This window comes from Stegastes partitus, unplaced genomic scaffold (assembly GCF_000690725.1).
Source record: "Stegastes partitus isolate 25-593 unplaced genomic scaffold, Stegastes_partitus-1.0.2 Scaffold962, whole genome shotgun sequence".
Taxonomy (NCBI): domain Eukaryota; kingdom Metazoa; phylum Chordata; class Actinopteri; family Pomacentridae; genus Stegastes; species Stegastes partitus.
This window is the reverse complement of record NW_007578693.1, coordinates 71,067-95,843: the sequence shown is the minus strand read 5'-3', so window position 1 is coordinate 95,843 and position 24,777 is coordinate 71,067. Positions and strand designations below refer to the sequence as shown.

The window sequence follows — 24,777 nt, the reverse complement described above, 5'->3', positions numbered from 1 at the left end:
GTTTTCATTCCTTACTATGGAAATACCATTAGTTCATTCCTCTGTTTACCACAGACACATGGGTATCTAGTTGTACTCTACACTGGAAAACGAGCACTTGTTTTACATGCTCATTGCACATGAGTTGACCAATGGTACAATCTGCCCAGAATATGGTGCATTCCTAAGGTATCTGAATAATTTAAAAAAAAAACAATAAAACTTAAACACAACCCTGTAAAGTTTTCACAGTTAACATACATAAACATCAAAAACTACACAGGGTGTCGTTTAAAATTTTACCTAAAGAAAAAGCTGACTGTTACTGAAGAGACACACACACTAGTAGGGGTTTGGAGAGTGGAGAGCAGCGCTGTGAGGCTGCTCAGAAGCATCGAAGAGGGACGTACAGTCAGCCTCTCAACCAATTAACTACTCTGTCAGTGTGGTGGTTTCTTAAACAAAAACGACATAACAGGTCGACAGGAAAACGTGTAGTGATGCTGATGGAAACGGCAGGATACAGTCCCGGTCAGGGCAATGACTTATCACAAAAGTATGTATTAAACAACTGGAGAAACACCAAAGAAGCTTCGACACAGAATTGACGGCAGCTCCTCCTGATCATGCTTCAGCCTTAGAGACGTTTTCTGGGACACACATAACAAAAAACCCAAAGTTGTCTTAATGACAAATTTCTTTCAACATGAGCTGAAGCACTGAAAGCTGTTCCAATTACTCATCTCAGCTCAAATTGCTTAAAAAAAAAAGAATCCATCTAACTCCTGGACGTATAGTTTCATTCTTTTTTAACCAGAAATGACAAATTCATCAGTACGTATTAGTGGAAATACACCTCGTGTGTACTCTTCTTATACATTTTTACTTTGGCATGTGTGTCTTGACAACCATACTTTCATGTTCATCATGATTCAACCTGCAAAACTGACAACGCTCCATTTCCTCCTCTCTTCTGTTCTGAGTTTGCACTGAGAAAAAAAACTGAGTGGGTAAAAAGAAAAAAAAAAAAGCTTTAATTTTCTCCAGTGACACAGCTCATGCCAAACGCTCCAGTGTACAAACATGTCTCAGTTAAATGACAGAAACATAACGAGGAATGTTCATGGTGTTATAACGGGACTCTTTCAAAACCAGGTGACAAAGTATTACTCGGATCGATGCTGTGATAGTGACCAAAGTGTTTTATCCTTAGTGCACACTCTTAAAACAAAATCCAAAACTTATACTTTCTCTTTTTTTTTTTTTTTTTTTCCAAAGTGTTTTATCCTTAGTGCACACTCTTAAAACAAAATCCAAAACTTATACTTTCTCTCTCTTTTTTTTTTTACAAAAAAAAAAATCTGTTATAAGGATTTTTGAGGGTAAATTCCCAACTAAGAAATGTCCCCAATTGTTCTCTTTTCTCTTGCTTTACTGGGTCGTCCAGTGTCCTTGCCTACAGGATTATACTACTTAAAGTCTTTGCATTACCGCAAGCTATTGCTTTAAAACTGTTTAAATCAACCCTAATGCACAACTTGTGGTGGAGTGTTGGAGCTGTGAGGTGGTGACGATGCCACATGTAGTGCCACATTTCATACTCTCCACTGGCCTCATGGTGATGACACACACAGATTTGGAGCTGGGTTACACAACAGGACGCTACCAGAACCAACTGTACCAAGTACTTGGAGCCAACTCACCTCATGTCACCTGTCGGGCTGAGGGTCGACAGTTTACTTGAAAATGCTACATAAAAATAAATATGGTGTATTTTACATTTCAGCTGCAGTTTTTAAAAAAAATTGTTTTGCCCAATAAATGTGTACATTTGAAAAGCTTTGTATTGTATGTGTGAACCTGCCATCAGAGTAACAAAGAGGATAATTCAAACGTGAACCTTATATCACTGTCCACAGAAAACTCTAAATGTTTGTCGTTTTCTTTGCAAAAAAGAGGGAAGCTTCGAGGTTGGCCCGTCCACACAGCACCGGTGACGCCGTCTGACTTCTAGAAGTCGGGTGAGTAAGGTGCATGAGGCAACAGTTCAAAGTCACATTTGGCTGCTTCTGCCACCGGTGCTGTGTGGACGGAAGCTTTGTCCTGCAACTCCGACTCTAAGATTTCCTCTCCTTTTTTTTTTTTTGATTACTTCCAACCATCTGACTTGTTGTGGACGAGGACAAAAGGCTTTACAGTATACAGTTATGACCCAAAATGGGAATTACAGGTGAGGTCAAGAACTTTTTGAAGTACCCTCGAATAACATGTTAAATCGACTACAGGAAAGACTGAACATACTCGCCAATTAAAAGAAACAAATATGTGCATATATTGGCATTGGCCAAAGTAAGACGGAAAACATCGGCCTATCAGATATCACATATCAACATTGTCCATCCCTCACTTTAAGATTTACAGTGGATTTAAACTACACTCGAGATAGCAAACTGTAACTATCACTAGTGCAAATGTAAACACTAATAACTGTTTTGAACCTTGGCGGATTTCCTGTGAAATTCAAACATCTCCCAACATTTTCCACCAAAACTTCAGAGAACCGTCGTTGCACTCTGCTCAAGTGTGACACCAAGAGGACTAGTGCAGTATCATTCTGTAAAACGGGTGATCGGTGAAAACACTTAGCACGGCCGAAGCACGCAGACAGAAACAAGGGAAACAGATGGACCGAGTGTAGAAATACATGTAGTACAATGGAGGTTGTCTGGTTTTTAACTGGATTTTGGATGCTGCTGGGAAAACAGCAGCCCAGCTGCTTGCCACTGTCCCCGCCGTCAGTCTCTGTGAGCTACAGGCTGTAAGCCAGCTGCAGGGTTTTATCTCGGGGCTAGCTGTCACGGCAGACAACACACACCCATCAGGTCTGACCTGCTATAGTGCTTTAAGTCCGTTAGGTCCAGCCCCTGACACTAGTTGACACGGATGCCTGAGATGAAGGGCAGCCCGGTGGGAACCTTCTTCTTGTACTCCACATAGTCCTCAGCAAAGAAATGGATGAGGGAAAGCTCCTCCTCCTCTATCCGCTCCCGGAAGAACCGCCAACTGGCTATCGTGTACCCCAGTATACACACTGGGTTGCACAGCATGACCTGCAGCAGCAAAGAGTCTCATCAGCAAACAAAACAACACCCAGGAAATCTCTCTTCACAAGCACATAGAGGAAGACAGCAAAATGTTGTTTTTTGTTCTATACAAATAAAGTTAATTGTTGTGATCATACAAATGTACTCCAAGCTGTCATTTGACAAAAAACCCCAAAAAGGAACCGACTGTCAGTCTGGTCGTATTTGGCAGGAATCCCTAATATCACTACTGAGTAACAACATAATGACAGACATGAATGAGCTGAGCATGGGTTTAAGCAGCACAGTTGTAGCTCACCTGCGTTCCTATGCTCCAGTAGAACCAGCCCACATAGGAGGGGTGTCGGAAGTAGGAGTAGACCCCACTGGTGACCAGCACGTGGCTCTGGGCCTTCTCATTCTGGACGATGTGGTTGAAGTTGGAGCCGGCTGTCAACATGGCCGCCTTGCGCAGGCCCTCCCCACACAGCACCATGAGGAGACCCAAGAAGCTCAACCAGTTCAGCTGCTTTAGCTCTGAGAGAGAGAGAGACGACAGGCTGATACTGAAGCCACAGAAAGTCAAGCAAAGTACAGAAACACATGATTCTGGACAATTTATAGCATGCACGTTATAACTAGGCTAATTCGAACCTATGAACAGATGCTGGACCTGGCTCCCTGTCTGCAGGAAAATGGGAAGGCAGAAGGGTGTCCAGAGGTGAGGTGCATCACGTAGAATATTTATAAAATAGAAATATTTTATTGAGCCCCTTTACCTGACAGCATCTAAATGTGCTGGATTCATTATCTGAATAAGGGTCCTGGTCACTTCACTGTTAAAGCTGCAACAACAATTTTACTATTCCAGACCACGTAACGTTTCTGTAACGATTTTAACACTTCTGAACTGCATGCAGTCACATTAACATATAGCTGTGCACAACAGGCATACTTTGAGTTGTGTAAAGCGAACTGGAAAAGGCCTTTCTCACATTTCAGTCCAAATATTAAAACAAAAACAGAGACCAAAGACACCTTGAGCCACACATCCATTGTCTTCCATTATCATAAACCCTTCTCGTCCACTCTGCCCTACAACATCTATTACAAACTGACATGTAAATAAATACACAACTTTGCAACAGTGAGGAAAGACCCTGTAACACGTCGGATTAACAAAACTAATCAATAATACATGTAGTCCAGGTTTTGACACATTAACAGGAGCTGAAGTTTACTATCTTTCCTCTGAGTTTATTAAATGTTTAGTTAAATACCACAATGAGACATGAGTTCATGCATTTACACGTGGTGCAGCAATAAATTACTACAAAGTTGGCGCCTTTGCAGCCTGATGACTAACCCTGACCTTTAAGTTCCTCTCCTTCTCAGTGTTTCCTGTCTGTCTTTTGATGCCAGTATCGCTAAAATCATTACGGAGAGATACAGGAATTCCTTCCTGCCAACAGCCATCACCTTAAAAAACAAATCCGACTGACTGAATGATTATTATTGTTGTATATAATATATGTTATATTGATTTAAAAAAAAAAAAAAAAGTGAGCTTTTACAAGATTGAATTTCCCTTCTGGGATAAATAAAGTATTTTTCATTTCATTTCATTTCATTACAAATATTTATCAAAAACTTTCTACAATACAACCATACTTGGGGGCGGATTGTATGAGATGCTTTTAAACTGAATGCTGATGAGTAGTTGATGAGCTCGCTGCACTCAGCCAAAGATGATTAGGGAGGGATGTCCACTGGATCAAGTAGCTCATGAAGTACAAGTTGTAAGCTAATGCCAGATACATAATCAATACTTCATATCTTCTGTTGCTTATCTTATGTCCAGGCTGAGTCATTTGTAAATCAATTGGATGGTCAACATAAGCCAATATGTCATCTTCTCTGTCTGTGGAGGCGATTGTAGATCTAAATGGAAAGTTAGTTTTGGTCATTTTTTAACTTGGGGTTCCTGCATATGCTAAAAGCTAAAGCTAATAAAGGTTTGGGTCTGATTATGTGCAATCAAAACTGAAAAACTTTGCTTGCAAATAAGCACACAACCACACCATTGTCATCTCCTACCTATTCTGAGATTTTTAAATTGGTACAAAGAGACCTCACCTTTTCCAAGCAAAGCCAACTTTCAAATTAGTGAAAACAGCACAGACAATAACACAGATACAGAACCAAGAGAATGGGTGTGATGAAGTGGAAGCAGCACAAACCACCTGTAATTGAGATTTTTTGTTAAACATGGGGAGCAGCAGGTTTTCTCATAGAGGACTTGGTGGCAACTAGAACTTGAATTTCACACAGACTCACCATTTACCCATTAACTCATTCACACTCTGTACATTCAGTCTGATGTGTACTTCACCACGAGTTACACTGGAACACTGATGGGCAAACCCTTTGGTAGCAGCTTTAAGCGGACGGAGAGCAGGCGTGGAGTCAGCGACCAACCTGGAAGTGTCAGCTTTTCAATGGTGAACTCCACCCATGATGAGACGGCAGCCAGGGTGTACTCCACGCTGTGGTTGAGCAGGAACGAGTCCAGCGACAGACTGCGAGGGTTGATGACGGCCGTGACCAGGTATTCGGAGTAATGGAAGAACGACAGGGAGCACATGTACCTGCAGGGAGGGAGTCATTGCATCACGACTGCATGTGTTAAAGTTGCAACAGGTTACAACATACACATCCTGCTGTCAAACTACGGCACACGGCCTGGTTCACTGTGCATCTCTGTAAAGGTTCACAGCATTAAAAAAAATGGATTTAATGGTGATACAGTGAAATGTACTTATTTCAATAATCATACTGAATTAACAATAAAATGTTCTATCAATTTCTACACAGCAACATCATGACTGGTGTCAAGTAATGTACATACCACCCAAAGTGTGTCCAAGTGGTTTCAGAGAAGCTTATAATTAAGCCACAGCCAAAAGTGACTCCCAGAAAGCAGGCTCTCACAGCGACCTAGGACGAGCCAGGATACTCTGGTTAACCCGGGCCACACAAGCCAACAGCAACCCCCCCCCCGCAAAGTTTTACTAGCCAGTATTCTATTCACAGTTTTGTTTAGTGACTCCAAATTAGTGTTGGCTATTCTGGTCAGCATTACCCCAAGTCACGTTACAGAAGCTAATTACATTCGACATAAACAGAGAATGAATTCATGTTTTGGGTCACATTAAGTCCTCGGTACACATTCAAAAGGACCTGTCAGTGCTATTCTCTCGAACTAAATTCAACATTTCAAGTCTGAAGCGGCGACTAAGCCACTGCAGCTTTACCTGGCTTACGTTTCCATCTTTAGCCAGCTGTCCCGTTGCTCTTTGGCTAATCAGATTAACTAAACTGGTAGCTAGTGACAGCTAAGCTAGGTGAGTTAGCCAGCATTAGCAGGGCGACATTAACATTTAAATGGACAAGTTACGTCAGACACTGGCTCGAGGTAGATGAACCGCTTTACAGCTGACGACCGTTAAAATGCAGTTGTATATATTTTACACTATAACATTTATAAGTTAGCTACCCAACGGAAATGCTTACCTTGTACAGAGGTCCCCTGTATATGATTAGCAAGAGGCCGTTGACAACTGCAATGTGGACGCAAACGGCTATTTTCCCGGGCGTCTCCGTCAGATAGTCAAACACCCAGTCGAGATGTCCAAACCAGGTTCTGATCAGGGGGATTACAAGAACGCTGAGGCCTAAAATAAAGCTTTTTATACTTACTCTACCTTCCAGCACCAACTTACTGCCTGCCATGATGGAAGTAATGTGCTCAGCTGTGCTAAGCGAACTATCGCGATAACTGAGTGACAACGACAAGAGCCACTTCCGGTTTCACAATTGGCAGACGCCAAAACAGGACTTATTTTGGTTTGCATGTGTAACCTGGTCAGTGGTGCAGCAGCGGTTGTGAATTTAATATATATGTATTGTTATGTTGGTGATGCCCGATGTACCATTTATATATTTTAATTTATTGCTATTTTATTGTTGTTATTTTGATTGCTATAATTGCACAAAATCTGTTCTGCCCCTCAGTTATTGTGTGGAACCTTCACTGGGGGGTCCCAGTACCCCACCTACGCTTTTGGCCGCCCATGCTGTCATATAAATGGGTTTTCCCGCCTTACCTCTGCCCTTTTGTTCATGTATTCGGTGGGAGAGGAGTACAAGTTTTGGGAACTGACAGCAGATGTGGTCTTTGTTTTTTTGTTGTCTGTTAAGTTGAAATAAACAGAGATCGCCTCCAAAAAGATCCATGCTTCGGCTGATATTACACAACGCAGTAGAAAATCCACCGGTTACACATGGACGATTTGAGTACATGAGAACATGTTCAAGGTTTCATCAAATTCCATGAAAGAACTTACTTTTTGTTCAGACATGTTTTTCTTTCGGTTTAACGTTGATCAAACCGAGCGAATAAAACAAATGCGTAAACATAAGTAAGTAACAGACAGCAGTTTGAAGAACAGGCCCTCGTGTACAAATCTGCAGGACGTGCTTAAACCTATACAGAATTGATGGAGATGCAACAGAACAGAACAACGAGCCATGTGGCAAATTTATACATTTAATTATTTAAAAAACATTATTTTACATGTCCATACTAATATTTCCTGCTCTCACCATGTGCCTCTCTGGAGCCCCTTGTTCCAGAAGTCAGATTTAATTACTGATCAGCCCTTGTTCAACGTCGACTGTTTTTTTCTGATAGAAAAACGGGATCGTGTTGCTTTTGAGATCGACACTATTTCTCGTCCCTCCAAACAACAGCAAATCCGTCGTCAGTGTCCAGACATAGTTCATCTTCTTTGGCTGCTTGAGAAAAAACTGGAAATCTTGCTTTGTGTCTTCAAAGGAGATGATGGCAAAGCTAAAAAAGAAAAGCAAAAAAACATTCAGAAACAGTTATAAGGTCTCATAGGTGGCAGATGTCTTGTTATGTTAAATATAAAATGGGCTGTTTTGGGGCAGAAATAATACAATCGTCATGTTGTTGTTCTGTGTTGAGAATCTGCAATATGACTTTGTGTTGTTGTTGTAAAAGTACCACTTTCGCTGCCTGGTCTAAAACAGCGGTTTCAGACTAGAACAGTCTGACCAGTCAATAGTCTAGAACCTGTTGTTTCAGTGATTTATCCCAAATGTGAATTAATCCACTACTGGAAAGCATTATTTGCATCTGTTTGAATAACTTTTGTTGAAACTACAGCAGGCAGCTATTGTTTAGAAAATTATTGGAACTTTAAAAAAACATGCTATGTACTTGTTAAATGTTATTTAATCTAATTCTTCGGCAGAAATCAGTGGGCTTAGAGTACCTCTGGCCATTTTCACACTAAAACAGCCGCTGACTGGGAAAAAAAAACTGTGCTACTTAAGCATCTTCTTCATCACATTTGTGACCATATGATCTATGACCCCATGTTTTTTTTTTTGTTGTTGTTGTTGTTGGAACATCTAAAAAGACTGCGTATTTCATTCTTTGGAGCAGACCTAAGTTTTCTTTACTGGTCAACCCAAACTAAACTTTATCAAAGTTATGTACTTTCTTGTTCTATTAGTCATCTTTGTGTCTAATGAGACACTAAAACGCCGACGGTTTTGATTATTTCGTGAAATTTGCTGACGATAAAATCTCAACTGCCCCGACAATGCTGATCACCTCCGCCGCTGACAACATTGTGAACCTTACGTCTCCTGAAATGCTGCAGCGACTAGAACTAACCAGGATTCTTTGCTGTCTTCACAATCATGAGCTGTTCTTTATGTGCTCCTGTCTGAATAAACTTTATTATAACCCTTATTGGCTGTTTCACAACGTTGGAATTGTTGCTCACAATGCTATAGTGAGAAGCTTGTGGAAGGAAACCCAAAACTTTTAACCAAAGTCGTACAGTTTAAAGGCGACGCGACCAGATACGAAGGAGATGGATGTAAACTTCTGACTTTGAAGAAAGGAATAAAAAAATTCTCTCTCTCATTATTCTGGCGTTTAGCAAATAGAAATCATTTTGGTAATCCTAACCGACCTAGAACAGGAAAAGTTTGATTTAATGTCAGTGAGAAATAAAAGGTTATGTGTCTTTTTATACAGTGGATATAAACTTGGGGTTTCAACTGTGCATCTGCTGGCTGGGCTACCAACAGGTCTGTTACAGATGTTAATGCTCTCTATTGTGATTCCTACTGATATCAGTGACCTCTGAGGTCTTCATACAAGGCAAAAAAACATGTTTCTAACACACTGGGTTGACATTCACCTTCCCGTTGCTGCTCTTCATCTACAGCGGGGACGTCTGCAGCGGAGACTGGCTGACCTATCAACGCGTCCAGCATCTCTTTGTACTGCTTCTTATGGTAAGGCCGAATAAACGTGGCGAACCCTTTGGGAAAGAAAGAAAAATCACTTCTTGTTCCAACATTTACACAGAGATTCTCAATGCATGTGGCGGTACGAGAGGACTTACTGATCAGAAGGTTGAAGTTCTCATCTCTCTCTGTGAATAAGCTCACCACCGTGGTCACCAGGTTTTCATAGTTGTCGGTCTTTTTGTAACACTGAATGGCCTGAAAGAGCTGGGCGGATTTTTCTGCTCCGAGGGCTTTTTTTATATCAGCCAGGAAGGTAGCGTGGAGTTCATTCTTCGGAGCAGAACCTGAACGAAACAGTTTACATCATGTTTAGCGATGATTCACATTTAAACTTGTAATACACCTTGTCTTGGTACGGTATCAACTGAACTATGTTTTCATTCAAACTAAATCTGGAAGATTTCCCCATTGAGTGCATGTTCACTTTAATTTGGTTTACAAAACAGAAAAAGATTCTTTCATGTCAAAGTGAAACACAGATTTCTAGATGTCAATTAAATAAAAATATAAAATAAGTGACTGTATATGCATTCATCCCCTTCAAGCCAGTATTCAGTAGATGCACCCATGTACGTATGTCTTAATAAGTCTTGCACGTCCGGACACTCTGATTTTACCCCATTTCTTTCTGCAAAACAGGTCAGGCCCTGTCAGGTTGCACAGGCATTGTGAGTTAACAGCCTCGGCCGCTCCAGAACATTCTCAGATGTAGTCGTTCTTAAACAATTTCTGTGCGGCTTTGGCTGAACGCTTCGGTTCACTGTCTTGCTGGATCCCAAGTCGCTGTTCTCTTGCAGGTTTTCCAGGATTTTTCCTATACTTTGCTGCATTTATTTTACCTGCTACCTTAACAACACTCCCACAAAGAATATTCACTGACTTGGAAATGTTCTTGTATCCATCCTGTGGGTTATGCTCTTCAATGACCGTTTCACAAAGGGGCTCAGAGTGCTGTTTCGTCTTCATGGTGTAGCTTATAGTCAGATTCACCGGACCTTCAATCACTGCCCTCACATGATCTCCGTTTATCTAATTGAGTGACTTGTGTTGAATTAGGTGAGTCACTTTAAAGGGTTAAAAAGTTATAAAGTCACCTATTTTTTATACTTTTATTTTGTGGAAAATGGTTTTTATTGATACTTTATGAGGAATCTACTAAATTTGCTGAAGCTGCTGATGAAATAAACTTTGAACGCATTCTTACAGTTTCGGTTCAGACACAAAATTTTTATTAAACTCAGACACTAACGAATATTTTGTTTTGTTTGCAAAGATTCTCATTTATAGCAATTTTCCAGTTAAAATGACTTTCTCTGTTACTGTGAGAACAAACTCGTTAGAAACAACCGACAATTATCAAAGCAGTTTAATTACTTAAACTGACTGATCCATTATTGACACGAAAGTCTTTCTTTTGTAATTTCTGGTTAAAAAAAACCAAACAAAAACAACAAATTAAACTGAACATAGGTCAGTATTAAAACGCAAGAAAAAGGAAAAACTTCCAAGCAGGTGAACATTTTTTTACAGGCACTACAATAGCAAGGTTGGTGGTTCAATCTCTGGCCCCTTCGCGTGCCGAAGTGTCCTTGGGCAAGACACTGAACCCAAACCTTCTCCTATTAGCTATCCACTATCGGCTTTGCCCCCATTAGTGTATAAGTGTGTTTGTGAATGAGTAGATGTGAAACACTGACAAGCAGAGTAGAAAATGTTATGCAAGTTAGGGCAGAGTGATATGGCCAAAAATATCTATCACGATATAAATCAGAAAATTTGCGATAATGATATAACTGATGACATAATTGACGCTGCCATGCTTCTCGCTCCATGTGCGTTAGACCGGATGGAAACAACGGCACTGCACATGCACGTTTCACTCAAAACTATATTTCAATGTCATATCATCCCCTAACATTACACCGGTATTACCGTGCACGGTATGACGTGGCAGAGCCCTAATGCAAGTAGCACAGACGAGTTAACGATTGCATGCTTGATATATTTTTTCACGTCTTCTGGAGAGATCTGGCAGAGGCTAAAGAATTGTTGAGGCGTCACAGGTAAAAGGATGGAATGTCTTACCAGCCTGAGGTTCTCTTAATCCCTGCTGGGTCAGGTGATGTCCTCCTTTGTTGAGCTGTTGTGTATTTAGTTGGCTACAGGCAGACGAGGAGCTCAGACCTACGGCCGGCTGTCTGTCTGCAGCTTTAAGAAAATGAAAACAACAGTCACTTTACGACCGTCAATCACTGAACACAAAAAGAGCACTGCAACTTTTGCCACATTCGTCTGAAAAGCAATGCAAAGAAGAATCACATCTGATCTAAATTCATTGATTAAGAATGACTCAAAAACACACATTTAAAGTGCAAAGAATGCGAGCGAGACGCTGACTCATAATTCCAAAGTTTTGGATAGAAATCCCGTCAATAGTTTGATACATGACCTTGTTGTCACCTTAAATTTGTTGTACAGGTTTCCGATTTATGTAAGTGTTCAACAAAAGTGTCAGCTAAGATTAGATTCAGCTTTTTATGAAGGTGGAAGAGGAATAGTGTGCTATTGTTTCAAAGTGACAGACAACAACAAAAAACTGTCTCTGCTGTCTCGTCATGTTAAAAAACTACCACAAAACTAGTTACACACATCATAAAATGACGGTTCTGCAGCACCACGGTGAACAACCTTCAGTCCAGTAACAACGGACAGTTTTCCTTCCATCTAATCTGTAAAATACAATCTGTTAGCAATGCGTCAGTGGCCCTGATGTCAACTGCAGTAATGGCCAATTTCGTGCAGAACAACAATGCTGCATCCGTTTTAGTCATTGTGGTACCAAACGGATGCTTCAGGGAATCTGCAGGCTTGGCAACATTCAAGAAATGACGGCAGGTCGTCTTTTAACAGCAGATACGGCCTGGTTCTGGTACAGAGGGACCTCCTGAAGCCCCAAACACTTTACATTGACATCAGTTAGAAAATCAACCACGTCCAGTTTTGACCATCAGTTGTTATGTGAACAAGTAAGCATTTTTCATTTGCTCCAACGTAAGATCTTCTGCTCTTTCCTGTTTTATGCCATTGTAACTGAAATAGTCATTGTTGCTGAAACATTTTTAAAAATCACAATTCCTTTAATTAACTTTTAAAAAAGGAGGATTAGTGCTCCATACCGCTTTTTGGCATCGCTGCCTTCTTCTCGTCCTTGCTCAGCGAGTGATCCGGTCGATACCCGCAGCCCTGTCCAGTCAGCTCCTGGCATTTCTCATCAAACGTCTTTTTGTGATGCGGGCGGACAAACTGGTAGAAGCCTATGAGAAGGTGGCCGCGTTAGAAGTCAACCACAAAGAATCCTTAACGTTTGAAGGGCTGCCGTCAGCGATTCTAAATAGTTCTGCTCCTCCATATGACGTTAGATTTTTTCCACAGAACAGAACCAACTAGTAAGAACACCGCGGCGATCATCAAACGGTCCCAGCAGAGACTGCAGCTCCTGAGGAGGCTGAAATAAGCCTCTCTCCCTGCCAACATCCTCAGGACTTTTTACAGAGATGTGGTGGAGAGCGTTCTGACACTGCATCTCAACACGGTACTCCAGCTGCAGTCTGTCAGACAGAAAAGCCCTGCAGAGGATAGTTAGAGGAGCTGAGAGGGTCATCAGAGTTTCCCTCACCTCTGTCCAAGAACTTTTCCAGAGCCGCTGCAGGAGCAGGACACTGAACATTGTCAGGGCCTCCTCACACCCTCTCCATGAACAGTTCATGGAGCTGCTGCCATCAGCCAAACGTGTCTGGAGCATTAAAGGAAGATCCTCCAGACTGATCAACAGCTTCATTCCACAAGCTGTCAGAATGCTGAACTGCTGATCCAGATATGCAAACACTTGTTTATTTAAATTGCTTTAAGTTATTGGATCCTGAAGAAACGCCCTCTCATCTTGCTGGTACTACTGGGTATGTACAGCAAAATGACAATAAACTTGATTTGATTTAGTGCTTCAAATGTGGTGCACATACAGCAGTATTCATGGCAGAGCTGTTGCATAGTGTTGTCATTTATTCACTTGGTGTATAGTAGCCTGGAAAAATACAGGATAGAGGATTTACCGCGGAGCAGACTGTGAGTGTTGGTGTCTTCCGTTAGGACGGCCGTCTCCGTCAGCAGCACGTCCAGGTTGTCGGTCTTCTTGTAGGTCTGCAGGGCCTGGACGATGCGGTCAAAGCTGACCTGGCTCAGTGACTTCTTCATGTCGGCCAGGAACTTCTTAGCCCTGGTGGCCTTACTTTCCTCAGACACCTCCTCTGAGATGCTTGGTTTCTTCGACGAGGACAGAGAAAAACACACACTGCTCACGCTCGGGGAACACTGAACATCTTCTAGCAGAAACAAACAATCTAAAGATATCCATGGCACCATCCACGAAAGGTGCTGAGGAAGCCTAAACATTCTTGTGGAGGTTTGTGTTGGTACGTCCCCTGTATTTGGCTTCTGCTGTTTTGCATGTTGGCTCAGTGGCTTACTGAAGCACTCGACACCGAGCCATTGTCAAATAAATTGTTCGACTTGTGCTTTTGCAAGATTGAAGAGTCACAATGAGCCTAAATCCACATACAGACTTACAGTAACCGTTATGTAGCTATTGTAAATAATGATCGATTACTAAACTAAAAATAAACTAAACTGAATAATATTTTAGGTGATTAAATTGTATTTGATTGATGTATTAAAGGGATATTTCACTGAATTCGTATTACACCATCTTCAGATTTTTCCCATCTCTCAAACTCGACACCAACAGACATTTTTGTCAGATTTGAGCCACAGAAACACAAAGATGTCTAAAAGTCCAACCTACAAAGCACAAGAACGCTAACCACCTGCTATTGAAATAACATGGAAGTCAGCGGGACACAGAGATGGACATTATCGTCCCGACTCCTTGAAAAGGTTGCAAATCGGCCACAATTTTCACCTGTCAAAAGACGCATTTAGATTTTAGTGCAGCAGTCTGTAGTTTATCGTGAGTACCTGCTCTTGGACCAGCTTGATTTTACGTTTTCCCCCTCGTAACTCATCGTCCATCCTCTTGTCGTATTGAAGAGACAGTGTGGACAAGCGGTGCGCCTTCAGAACAACAACAGAATAAGTAAATAAAGTCCTCTTGGGAAGTAATTCGACTGCGTACTACGAATGAGCAATTTGCACAGGAAATGGGAAAGTCGTCGTCACATACAGCACGCACAGTTTCATACAGTAAGAATCACATTGAAAACGGCAGCAGGTCATATTTTGCACCACACAAACCAGTGCATCAGAGCTGTTTTTGTAGAGCAGACCAAAGCGTTTCACAGAAGACGAGCTACCTTTTCCTCTCCACCAAGACACTCGGCGTCCGGTCCACTGCGGTGGTCACCTCGCTCCAGAGCGTCCAGCAGATTGGCCGGCCTCCTCTGACTCTCCGACCCCTCACACTCATACTCGAGACAAATTCTGGCCATTCCATTGGCTCCGCTGTGTTCATCTGATCACAAAGAAGCAACAGGAAACAAATCACTCAGAGACAGACTTCGTGACTGTGCTTTCGTCAGCCCTCATGGCGAGGCTCCAGACTTACATATAACTAATATAGACAGAGTAGGAATGGAAACCAATAACATTTTATAGGTACATATGCCACTATTGATGTGAGTCTAAGCACAGCAGAAAGATGCAGCAGAAAAGTGACGCCTCGTGGTTTAACACCTGCAAATCTTTGTTTTGCAATGCTTATCGAGCAGAAAAACAGACTAACATGGATGAAAGTGAATGATAAGCTCTGCTCGATGCATGGCTTTTGTCAGCCTTTCACACTTCTGCAACAGTCTTCTTTTAGGAATCACATAAGCAACCTCTGTGTTCTCCTTTAAAAACCTTTTGCTGATTCATTTTACCACATTTTTCAACTTCGTGACTGCACTGGATTTGCTCTACTTTAAAACTGCATGACTGATTTTGAGGGAAGGCGGTTCGGTGGTGCGGCGTCAGCAGTAATGCGGGCGCTGTACCGGACCGTCGTGGTGAAGAGAGAGCTGAGCCGCAAGGCGAAGCTCTCAATTTACCAGATCCATCTACGTCCCAACCCTCACCTATGGTCACGAGCTTTGGGTCGTGACCGAAAGAACGAGATCACGGATACAAGCGGCCGAAATGAGTTTCCTCCGCAGGGGCTCAGCCTTAGAGACAGGGTGAGGAGCTCAGACATCCGGAGGTAGCTCGGAGTAGAGCCACTGCTCCCTCGCGTCGAAAGGAGCCAGTTGAGGTGGTATGGACATCTGGTTCGGATGCCTCCGGGGAGGCTTCCTCTGGAGGCTTTCCGAACTCGTCCACCTGGGAGGAGACCCCGGGGCAGACCCAGGACCCGCTGGAGAGATCATATCTCTCGGCTGGCCTGGGATCGCCTCGGGATTCCCCAGGCAGAGCTGGAAAGCGTCGCCGGGGGGAGGGAGGTCTGGGACGACCTGCTCCGCCTACTGCCCCCGCGACCCGACCCGGGATAAGCCGAAGAGAATGGATAAATGGATGGATGGATGGATGATTTTGAGGATGATGGATTTTTCTGTTTCTATATCTGGAAGGCATTTTGCAAACTTGTATACAAAGTGTATTAAAAGTTCCCTTTCTCTGTCATATGTTGTAGGATTCAAGGAAGCATTTCAACACTTCCTCTATCCTTCATACTCACTGAGTCTCTTCCTCTTCAGGCTGGGAAGGTGGGCGTCCAGCACCTTGGCCTTCTGGGCGAGCGAGCCTCGGTAAGAGGAGCAGGACGTAGCACCGGATGGCGAAGTCTCTGGTAAACACTCTGTCGCACAAGTCTCTGCTGCAGCTTTCTTCTCTACCACAGGTCTCTGACAAATATGCACATAACCACAAACTGTCAGTACAAAGGGAACAAAGTAAAGTGGATTCAATGAGGAGAGGACCACACAAATAACAGCAGAAAAGACGGGCAAGAATGTAATCCACTACAGAAACTCTGCGCACTACTAAAAATGCAAATTTACATGAGCAAAAAAGGAAGGATGTGGTGGAGCTTCGTGGGAAAGAAAACAACCTGCGAGATGCACCATTTCAGCTAAATGTGAGAAATGAGCTGATTAGCATATTTCAACAGAAGAACTTTCAAATCTGAGGTCTGATGCTGCCGTTGATTACGTTTAAATAAAATGTATATTTCTTTGGTACCAAAATTTAGCACCAAAAGACGTTGACTGAGCTGCAGAGCGTTTCATGTGGACAACGATGAAGCTGTTCAACAAAATGGTGAATGCTGCAACCTACCATTTTCTGTGCAACCCTGAAGAACTGAGACACATCACGGACCACATTCCCAAAGCCGTCATGAAGACGCACGTGAGGCCGGACCCACGACGGAAGCTGAGCCCGGACATCAGCGTTTCTAAACCTGTGTAAAAAATAAATCGCATTACTTTGTTTGCTGAAAATCCTTTTACGGGAGGATGTTCTCTCTGACAGAGATCTGCACTGGAACCCAACAGCTGTCAGAGTTAAACTTAACTAGTGAACTGTTTAAAATCCATCCATCTATCTATCTATCCAGTGGCTACACCTGCTCAGGAGCCTTGTGGGTTGCAGAAGGCTCGATCCTAATCCTGCATTTGTATACTTCAGAAATGCATTTTTATTTCAGATGACATCTGCATCAGCTACATCTGAAACTCTTCCCGATTAGGGGATTATGGATGCCAATGAATGATTTCTGCTCCATGGGAAAAGCAGCTTTCTGTACATGCATCATCATTCACATAAGATATATATGATTTTGTACCACATTAAGCCGTGCTGTCATATAGGCTCACTGCTTGGATCTTTTTGCAAATAACTGACGACAAACTTTGGAGTTTTTGTGGACAGGGCTAACAGGCTTCATAGTATACAGCTATGCCAGCTTTTGTGGTGCTACGAATGAGTCCATGTCACCATTTTGGCATGTCAAAACAGCAAAAATACTGGAACTCTGGCTTATAATACTTAAATTCTACTGATGGTAGAGGACCTCAAACGTTGGTGAAATGTTGAACAAACAGAGTTTTAGTTTTGAAAAGGAAAAACCTTTAAACCACAGGACAGCAAAGTTAGCAAGACCCCTAGAACTGTGGTAAAAAAAAGAAAGAAAAAAAAGGGAAATACACCAGGTCGAATCAACAGGACTTCTCCTGTAAAACACAGATCGTTCCCCTTAAAGAACAGATCACCGGCGGTTCTTGCTTCCCTCTGGAGCTGTCGCAATTAGTAATCGATGACGACGAAAATGCGCTAACACTGATATTTCAAACCCATGCAATTTATTTAATTTTTTTCCCCCTAACATGTTTCAGCTCATTACAATTAATGCTCTTCTTCTATATCAAAGCTCACTGCTGTGTCATGGCCATAGACTGTAAATGAAGACGACGTTACTGTAGTTTTTGTGTAGTGTAATTCTGAGACCCTTGGCAATGCCCGACTGATCAATACTAAGCAAGGAGGCGGTGCGTGAACTGTGATGGCAACCCCCCGTCACTCAAAGCGACCACACCACTAATAATACACAATCATAATACAGTTTATATAAAGGCTGAGTGAGCTACATAAAAAAAACCCTGAAAGTCTCAGCATCACAATCGCTGTAGAGAAAACGCACAGGAGCTACTGGGGAAGATGCATCGCCAGAAATGTGGTCTGTTCATCAGCGGTAAGAACATTCAAATACCTTTTGTCTGCAAAATAAAATGGATTTAAACTAAATGAGTTTTGGGAGGGAAATGAATTGTTTACATTAATCTGTAAAAGGGTTGATGGATTAATCGATTTTCTATCAAGTGTCTAAGAACAAGTAATGATGACAAACAGCTCCGTGACCTCTGATCACACAGAAAGATGGCTCCATAGTCCTCCTTGTGACGAATCACTCTGCCGATGGCCTGGTTCACAGCTCTGAACGCCTGCTGTCTGTACCACTCCTGCCCGGACAAGTACTGCCAACACAAACACATGCAGAGTTATGGTACAACTGAGAAACTAAACACATCATTAAACATCTTTTTTTTTTTTTTTGTGACACTCAGCAATCAGCTTTCCCTCACCTTCAGCCCCGGAGCTTTTTTCCGGCTCATCTCGTCCAAAAACTGCATCTTCAGGACGACTCGAGGGTCCATCTTCGGAGGGAAAGGAAGACCGGTGATGACGACGCCTCGGCCGAAGGTGTCCGCAAAATCCAGACCCTCGCTAGCCTGACACGGGGAGACAAACACAGGAGCGTCTGTGTAACCTTCCACACATTACGAAGGAAACTACAACTCTTTGTCAACACACTTCAAACTGACAATACAGCCACGTTATACCGATGACACAAACACATCACATTTGTCCGTGGACAGATTAGATGGCACACTGTTGCGGTGCCATTTTTAGTTCGATAAAATTGCACTGTTGGTGCAATAGCTGTCATAATAAATGCATAATATATTCGTCAGAGAAGGTCGTGGTGGGAAACATCCCTACGCTTTACATCTGACAGCTCAGTATGACAACTGCTTTCTTATGCTTCCTGAAGTCACACAACATGTCTACCATAAATTCCGGACTATTGAGCGCACCTGAATCTAAGCCGCATCCACTAACTTATAAAAGAAAACAAGTTTTGTACATATACAGGCCGCACTTGTCTGTAAGCTGCAGGTGTCCACATTGTAACATGAGATATTTACACAGAAAGATTTGTTAAACTTTTAATTAAATACGTACCAGTAGCATACACAAATAAATGCTTTTTCCGAACAGTGCCTGTAACACGGCTGGTTAAGAAAATGAAAAACACAGCAGCCTACCAGGAAAAGTCATTGATCGCTATCTTCATCTTCCTCCTGCACTAAAACCACTAAAGTCGTCTTCTTCAGTGTCACAGTTGAACAGCCTCAGAATGACTTCATCACACACTTCCTCAGTCTCTCTTTAGTTGTCGCTCTAAATGTCAATTTGTCTCGAGGCAAATTCATAAAAATCCATAAATTAGCCGCATAATTGTTTAAGCCGCCGTGTTCAAAGCGTGTGAAAAAAGTAGCGGCTTATAGTCCGGAATTTACGGTAAAATATACTACATAGCACGCAAAGTGTTTGCTAGAAACGCCATTAATGGCTACTACACAGGATCTGAATAATGTTGACGAACAGTTTTCTAATCTCAGTATCCCCTCACCTTCCCTCGACAGACGGCAAAGAAGGTCGCCCCTTTGGATTCAGAACCGTTAACTTTGTTGTAATATCCATCGATCACCTGAAAAATGGACAGAGAGAAGGGCTCAGCAGTTTTTAAGGAAACGTTAACCAGCTTGTGAACCATTTAGACACCTGGAAATAGCGAGGCAACATGGAGAGAACAAAGCTACACTCACCTCAGTAAAGGTGCCCTTCCCTTTAGGTTCTACAAACATGGGCTTTACGCTCTCAATACGATCTGCATGTCCATTGGCCTGGTCACACAAACAAATAAATACATGCACTTTATAATAACATTCACTTTCGCAAGAGGGGATCCTGCAGATTTCCTCACTTACTCTCCAGAAGTCCAGCGTTTTTGCCATTAAAGGAAAGGACGGGAAGAACACTAAGAGACCGTGAGGAACCACACGGCTGAGGTTGGCTGAGGAGAGAGGACGACAAGTCACACGTTCATGCAACAAACAAAACAGAGCGGAAGAAAAATCTCATGCGAGGAACAACTGCACATTAGAGTAAGAAGCTCAGAAGCTCAGTGCGTCATTGAACACATGGAAGCTATTGTATAATTTAATCGTGTCCAAACGCACAGTATACAACAGAAGTGAGTAAACCTATGCAATATCATTAAATGGGGGCTTCACGGTGATGTAAAAGGAGTTGCAGCAATATTCAGGAGGTACAGAACAAGCGGTAGTACCACCAATCAGAGCCGCAGGGGCCGTCCTCCTAAACTTGGTGAAAGATGCCTGATAAATTTTGGGAGTGCGCTCTGGTCAGATGACAGTCAACATGCAGATGTAAACCTCCTGGGAGTGTGATGCTGGGAGATGACTGCTTACCAACAGTGTTGCCTAAAGACGCCATATTTTCAGGAACAAACCTGCCACAGAAAGAAATACTATCAGTTTCTATTATAGTTGCATAGTAAAGGAAGCACTGTGAAGACGTAAAGCTCAAGCACAAATGGGCTACGCAGCACAAAAATGACCCAAAGCACACAAGCAAGTCCAACTCTGAATGGCTCAAAATAGAACAAAATTAAGTCCAACTGAATCCAACTGAGCTCCTGTAGCGACTTCATGCTCGAAAACCATCGGGTGTGGCCAAATTAAAACTATTCCGCAGAGAAGAGTGGAGCAAAATTCCTCCATGGTGATGTAAAAGACTGATCACGAGATATGGCAGTCGTTGCTGCCAAGAGTGGACCAACTGGTTCATGACCTTTTCCACAAGGTTTTCCAATTAATGAATCATCATTTGTCTTTTGTGTTTCGTGGGTTATTGCTGTCTAATATTAAATAAACATGAGTTTGATGATCTGGATGATTTTAGTGTGTGAAATACAACTTTAGTTTAGCACTGTATAAATATAGCGACCATCCAGCATCACGAAGGGCTTTAATTCACACTTAGCGCTCCATGTTCTACCACTTTTAACAGGAATGAGGAATTTCAAACTGAATTCATCTTTTTATACCCAAATCTGAGCCACTGAGCTTCTCTGACAAATGAATCAAGCATCACATTCAGCCACTAAAACTCATTTTTCTGTTCAGGAATGCAAGTAAACAACTATAATCTGAAATCTAAGTCAAGAAATAATAATGTTCTTGACTATTTTTATTTTTATTTTTTGTAAAACAGTAAATTTGAAAATGAATGGATAACAATAAGAATTATATTCTAGCATTAAAAATATCATTTTGGTTAAAGAGCTTCTACATACTGGTGCATTAACCATTACAGAAACATAAGAAATGATTTAGGTAATTAGCAATTCTGTTAATTTAGGGCAGTTGTGGCATAAACCTGACACTGGGTGCTGGTCTGATACATTTGTTAAGCTCTGTATATATAATACGAACTAATAACTAATACAATACTAACCTCCGATCAAATGCTGAGCTTAAATGCACTCCGTCAGGGCCTCGATCAATGACGCTAACAAAGATCTGGTCGCGCTCGATCACGTGGCTGTTCTCCAGACGTACTGGGAATTCTCTGGAAAAAAAAAAAACAACAGTAAAGAAATAATAACACACTGGGAACAAGATGACAGAAAGATGAGAAACAAATAATAAATAAAAAAGCAGTGCAGAGAACATGTGTTGAGCTGTGTGATCAGTCAGACTAAATCAGGGTATAAAAGCTAACAAGGCAGCGTGTAGTGAGCGACAGGCAGCGGATGACTTACATCCTCATCTCAGAGGTGAATGAAGACAGAGGGGAGAGGGTGCCACTGGTCAGGATGATGCAGCGAACGCCTTGACTCACGAGATCCTGCATGCTGAATCCAGGAGAGAAGCACCAGTAACTCAGAACGTTCCCTACGGTGTGCAGAGAAACAGATCATTCATTTAAACCAAACAATTAAAACATTAAACCAAAGCAAGACTTTTAACAGGATTCCTCCTCTGGGTCCACGCAGAAAATGTCCATTTTAATCTTGCACGCCAGAGGTTTTTGTTTTTTCTCCAACCAAATTTTATTTATCAATCTGCAAAATTCAACATAATATAGTAAAACGCACAGATTATATTGTTATAGATTCAGGTTTTTTTCTTTTTTTCCCCAAACAACTATTGCCCCGGGTTGCAAGGTGGCTCAGTGGTTTGCACCGTTGCCTCGCAGCTTGAAGATCCCCGGTGAGGACACCCAGGATCTTTCTGCATGGAGTTTGCATGTTCTCCCCGTGCAGCGTGGGTTCTCTCCGGGTTCTCCAGCTTCCTCCCACTGCAAATTTAATTTTTTTCTAGCTTCAGAAATGACACTAGGTCCCGCAGCTAAGAGGAATTTGAGGGAGGTGATGGATTTTTCCGTAGAAGGAGAATACAACGACGAGCAATTAAGGAGGCAAAAGAGATTATGTAATGTAGGTTTTGCATCATTACCTTGTTTCTTTGATGACGACTGAGCCCACACATCACTGCTTTGTTTTTTCATTTGATAGCTGGTGTCTCGGTGGATGTGAACCTGATGCAAGCAAACAGATGTTATCGTATATAATGCTGCAATTATTAGTCCATTCATCGACTGACAGAAACTTAATCAGCAACTACTATGATAACAAATCTATTTTTTCATTCAAAAATCTATTTGAAGATGCCTGACTTGACATTTCATGGACTGAATGAATAACTGATTGAATGAACACACACCTTAAAATGAGTTGTGTTGGCGTGCATCTGCTGCTGTCTGTCTTTCTCTGACGGTTCGCCGCAGAACACAAGCTGAAAGACCACAAAAGAAACGACTGATGCTACAGTTAAGTGACAATTATGTAACTGCTGTTTATGCAATAGGAAAGAGAAAAAAAAAGTGAAATATCAAACTTGCATTACATTTTATGAACAGTTTGTGTGTTTTTTTTAGCAGAAGTTACAAGCTGGAGATATTTCTTAAGATAACTCATTGGTATGTTGGTTATACAGTCGTGACTCGATTATCCGACACTAAATGTAAAACCTTCTTTTATGTCGGATAGCAAGGCTGTCGGATTGTCAAGACGGAGGTTGAGATACAAGGAGGGCTTGATGCTGGAAGGCTCCTTTGTTGTTAATATTTATTGTTCATAGTTGTTATAATAACTAGTGTGTTGTTAGAACACTACGTATCGCTGGATTTCATGCCTAATTGACCAGTACTTGGCTGTTGATGCCAGTTTAGTTAGCGGTCACAGTTGTTTCCACCATCGGTGGTAGCGGCGGCGGGGGAGTGGCAGATACGCTCCACCGTTACCATCCATGTTTACTTCCGTAAACACTGAGCGCGCTCGCTGCGTGTGACGTCGTCGTGTCCTCTTCTGCGCATGCGGGACACTTTTGGGTCGTATGAAGTTCACACAGCAGATCACATACAAGTCGCATTTAACTGGAAATGTGAACGAACTCGCAAACAATCGGATTTCACAAAAAATCCGAATTGAGCATTAAGTCCTGCAGTCTGAACGTAGCCAATCTGTGGGATTGTTCAGTCAGATAATACGCCGTCATCCTGATTGGTGACATAAAATGTCATGTCGGAGTCAGAATCCAAGGCTGTCGGTGTGTTAAGGCTGTTTTTCATGGGTTACGTTCGTTTTTCCTAAAACCTGTCGGATATCAAGGTTTTTGGATTGTTAAGGGTCGAATTATCCAGTTACGATTGTATATTGGTTTCTGTACAAAGACATAAACTACTAAACCTCTCATGTCAAGACTTCAGCGAGCAGCTCACAGTCAATGAGCTGTTTAGCAAGAAATAGTCAACACGCCTTTAAAATGATGAACTTCTACCCTTCTGTAAGGATTAAACAAACCCCATGCATGATTATCAGTGAGCTGTAATGACGTTCCCCAGTGCTTCCACTCATTACCTTACTCAGAAAGATATTCCAAAAAAGCTAAACTATTCATTCAACTTAATCGCATACTGTACCTGTATGATGTCAGCCAATTTCTGTAATCCGCTGGTGTTCAGGAATAAACCAGACTCTGATGGAAAAACATGCAGAATGCAGCTCAGTTTTTTAGTGCTACACATGAATATACATACATTTTTTGCATAGCGGGTTCACTTGTATCTAAATCAAGTAGCAGTGTTGCTGCATTAGCAAAAAAAAAAAAACGTGAAGAAGTCAAGCCATACTGACGTCCGGACAGGTATCCGCTGATCTGCTCCACGGCTTCGTAGATCACCGTCTTGCTGCTGAAGGTCACGTGGGCTTTCTCCAGCAGCTCATAGATGAAGCTGATTGCAGGAGACAAAGCGTCACTTAACTGTGTACAAGTAGATCTCAGGCAGGGTAGACTTTTCTTACAGTTTCATTCAGTTGTTTTGTTGATTCCAACAACAGCTTTGCTCTAGAAGCCACACAGGAAAATGTCACGCTCATCATCCTACAGATGGAGCGAGATACTGGACGACATCGAACTGTTATTCAAATCTATTACAATAAAACTGGAAAAATATTTGATTATATCCCATTTTACATTAAAATCCTTTTTGTTGTTGCTTAGTATAGAGATTTTAAAAAGGCAGGCTAAACTGTGAGAACTGG

The 24,777-nt window shown here is 42.0% G+C and overlaps 2 protein-coding genes across 2 annotated transcripts in view; both read right to left on the bottom strand.

Annotated features, from left to right (window-relative positions):
• Positions 1 to 1,326: 1,326 nt before the first annotated feature.
• On the bottom strand, positions 1,327 to 6,864 carry icmt (isoprenylcysteine carboxyl methyltransferase). The gene is made up of 5 exons (XM_008294414.1): positions 6,636 to 6,864; positions 5,971 to 6,059; positions 5,541 to 5,710; positions 3,382 to 3,599; positions 1,327 to 3,089 (listed from the first exon to the last, which is right to left on the bottom strand). Exons 1-5 carry the CDS (start codon positions 6,852 to 6,854, stop codon positions 2,910 to 2,912), a joined length of 876 nt encoding a protein of 291 aa, XP_008292636.1. The 5' UTR covers positions 6,855 to 6,864; the 3' UTR covers positions 1,327 to 2,909.
• Positions 6,865 to 7,651: 787 nt separating this feature from the next.
• The window catches only part of rtel1 (regulator of telomere elongation helicase 1), a 30,281-nt gene continuing 13,155 nt past the window's right edge, over positions 7,652 to 24,777 (bottom strand). The window contains exons 12-33 of the mRNA XM_008294413.1: positions 24,370 to 24,467; positions 24,156 to 24,211; positions 22,898 to 22,969; positions 22,631 to 22,712; positions 21,934 to 22,066; positions 21,627 to 21,740; positions 20,579 to 20,619; positions 20,075 to 20,160; positions 19,913 to 19,990; positions 19,717 to 19,794; positions 18,605 to 18,751; positions 18,381 to 18,496; positions 16,800 to 16,923; positions 16,201 to 16,366; positions 14,843 to 15,000; positions 14,508 to 14,603; positions 13,586 to 13,796; positions 12,653 to 12,790; positions 11,562 to 11,684; positions 9,572 to 9,760; positions 9,365 to 9,487; positions 7,652 to 7,974 (exon numbers count right to left, since the gene is read on the bottom strand). Coding sequence (XP_008292635.1) covers positions 7,904 to 7,974; positions 9,365 to 9,487; positions 9,572 to 9,760; positions 11,562 to 11,684; positions 12,653 to 12,790; positions 13,586 to 13,796; positions 14,508 to 14,603; positions 14,843 to 15,000; positions 16,201 to 16,366; positions 16,800 to 16,923; positions 18,381 to 18,496; positions 18,605 to 18,751; positions 19,717 to 19,794; positions 19,913 to 19,990; positions 20,075 to 20,160; positions 20,579 to 20,619; positions 21,627 to 21,740; positions 21,934 to 22,066; positions 22,631 to 22,712; positions 22,898 to 22,969; positions 24,156 to 24,211; positions 24,370 to 24,467 — 2,500 coding nt within the window. The 3' untranslated portion in view covers positions 7,652 to 7,903. The remainder of the gene's footprint in view (positions 7,975 to 9,364; positions 9,488 to 9,571; positions 9,761 to 11,561; positions 11,685 to 12,652; positions 12,791 to 13,585; positions 13,797 to 14,507; positions 14,604 to 14,842; positions 15,001 to 16,200; positions 16,367 to 16,799; positions 16,924 to 18,380; positions 18,497 to 18,604; positions 18,752 to 19,716; positions 19,795 to 19,912; positions 19,991 to 20,074; positions 20,161 to 20,578; positions 20,620 to 21,626; positions 21,741 to 21,933; positions 22,067 to 22,630; positions 22,713 to 22,897; positions 22,970 to 24,155; positions 24,212 to 24,369; positions 24,468 to 24,777) is intronic.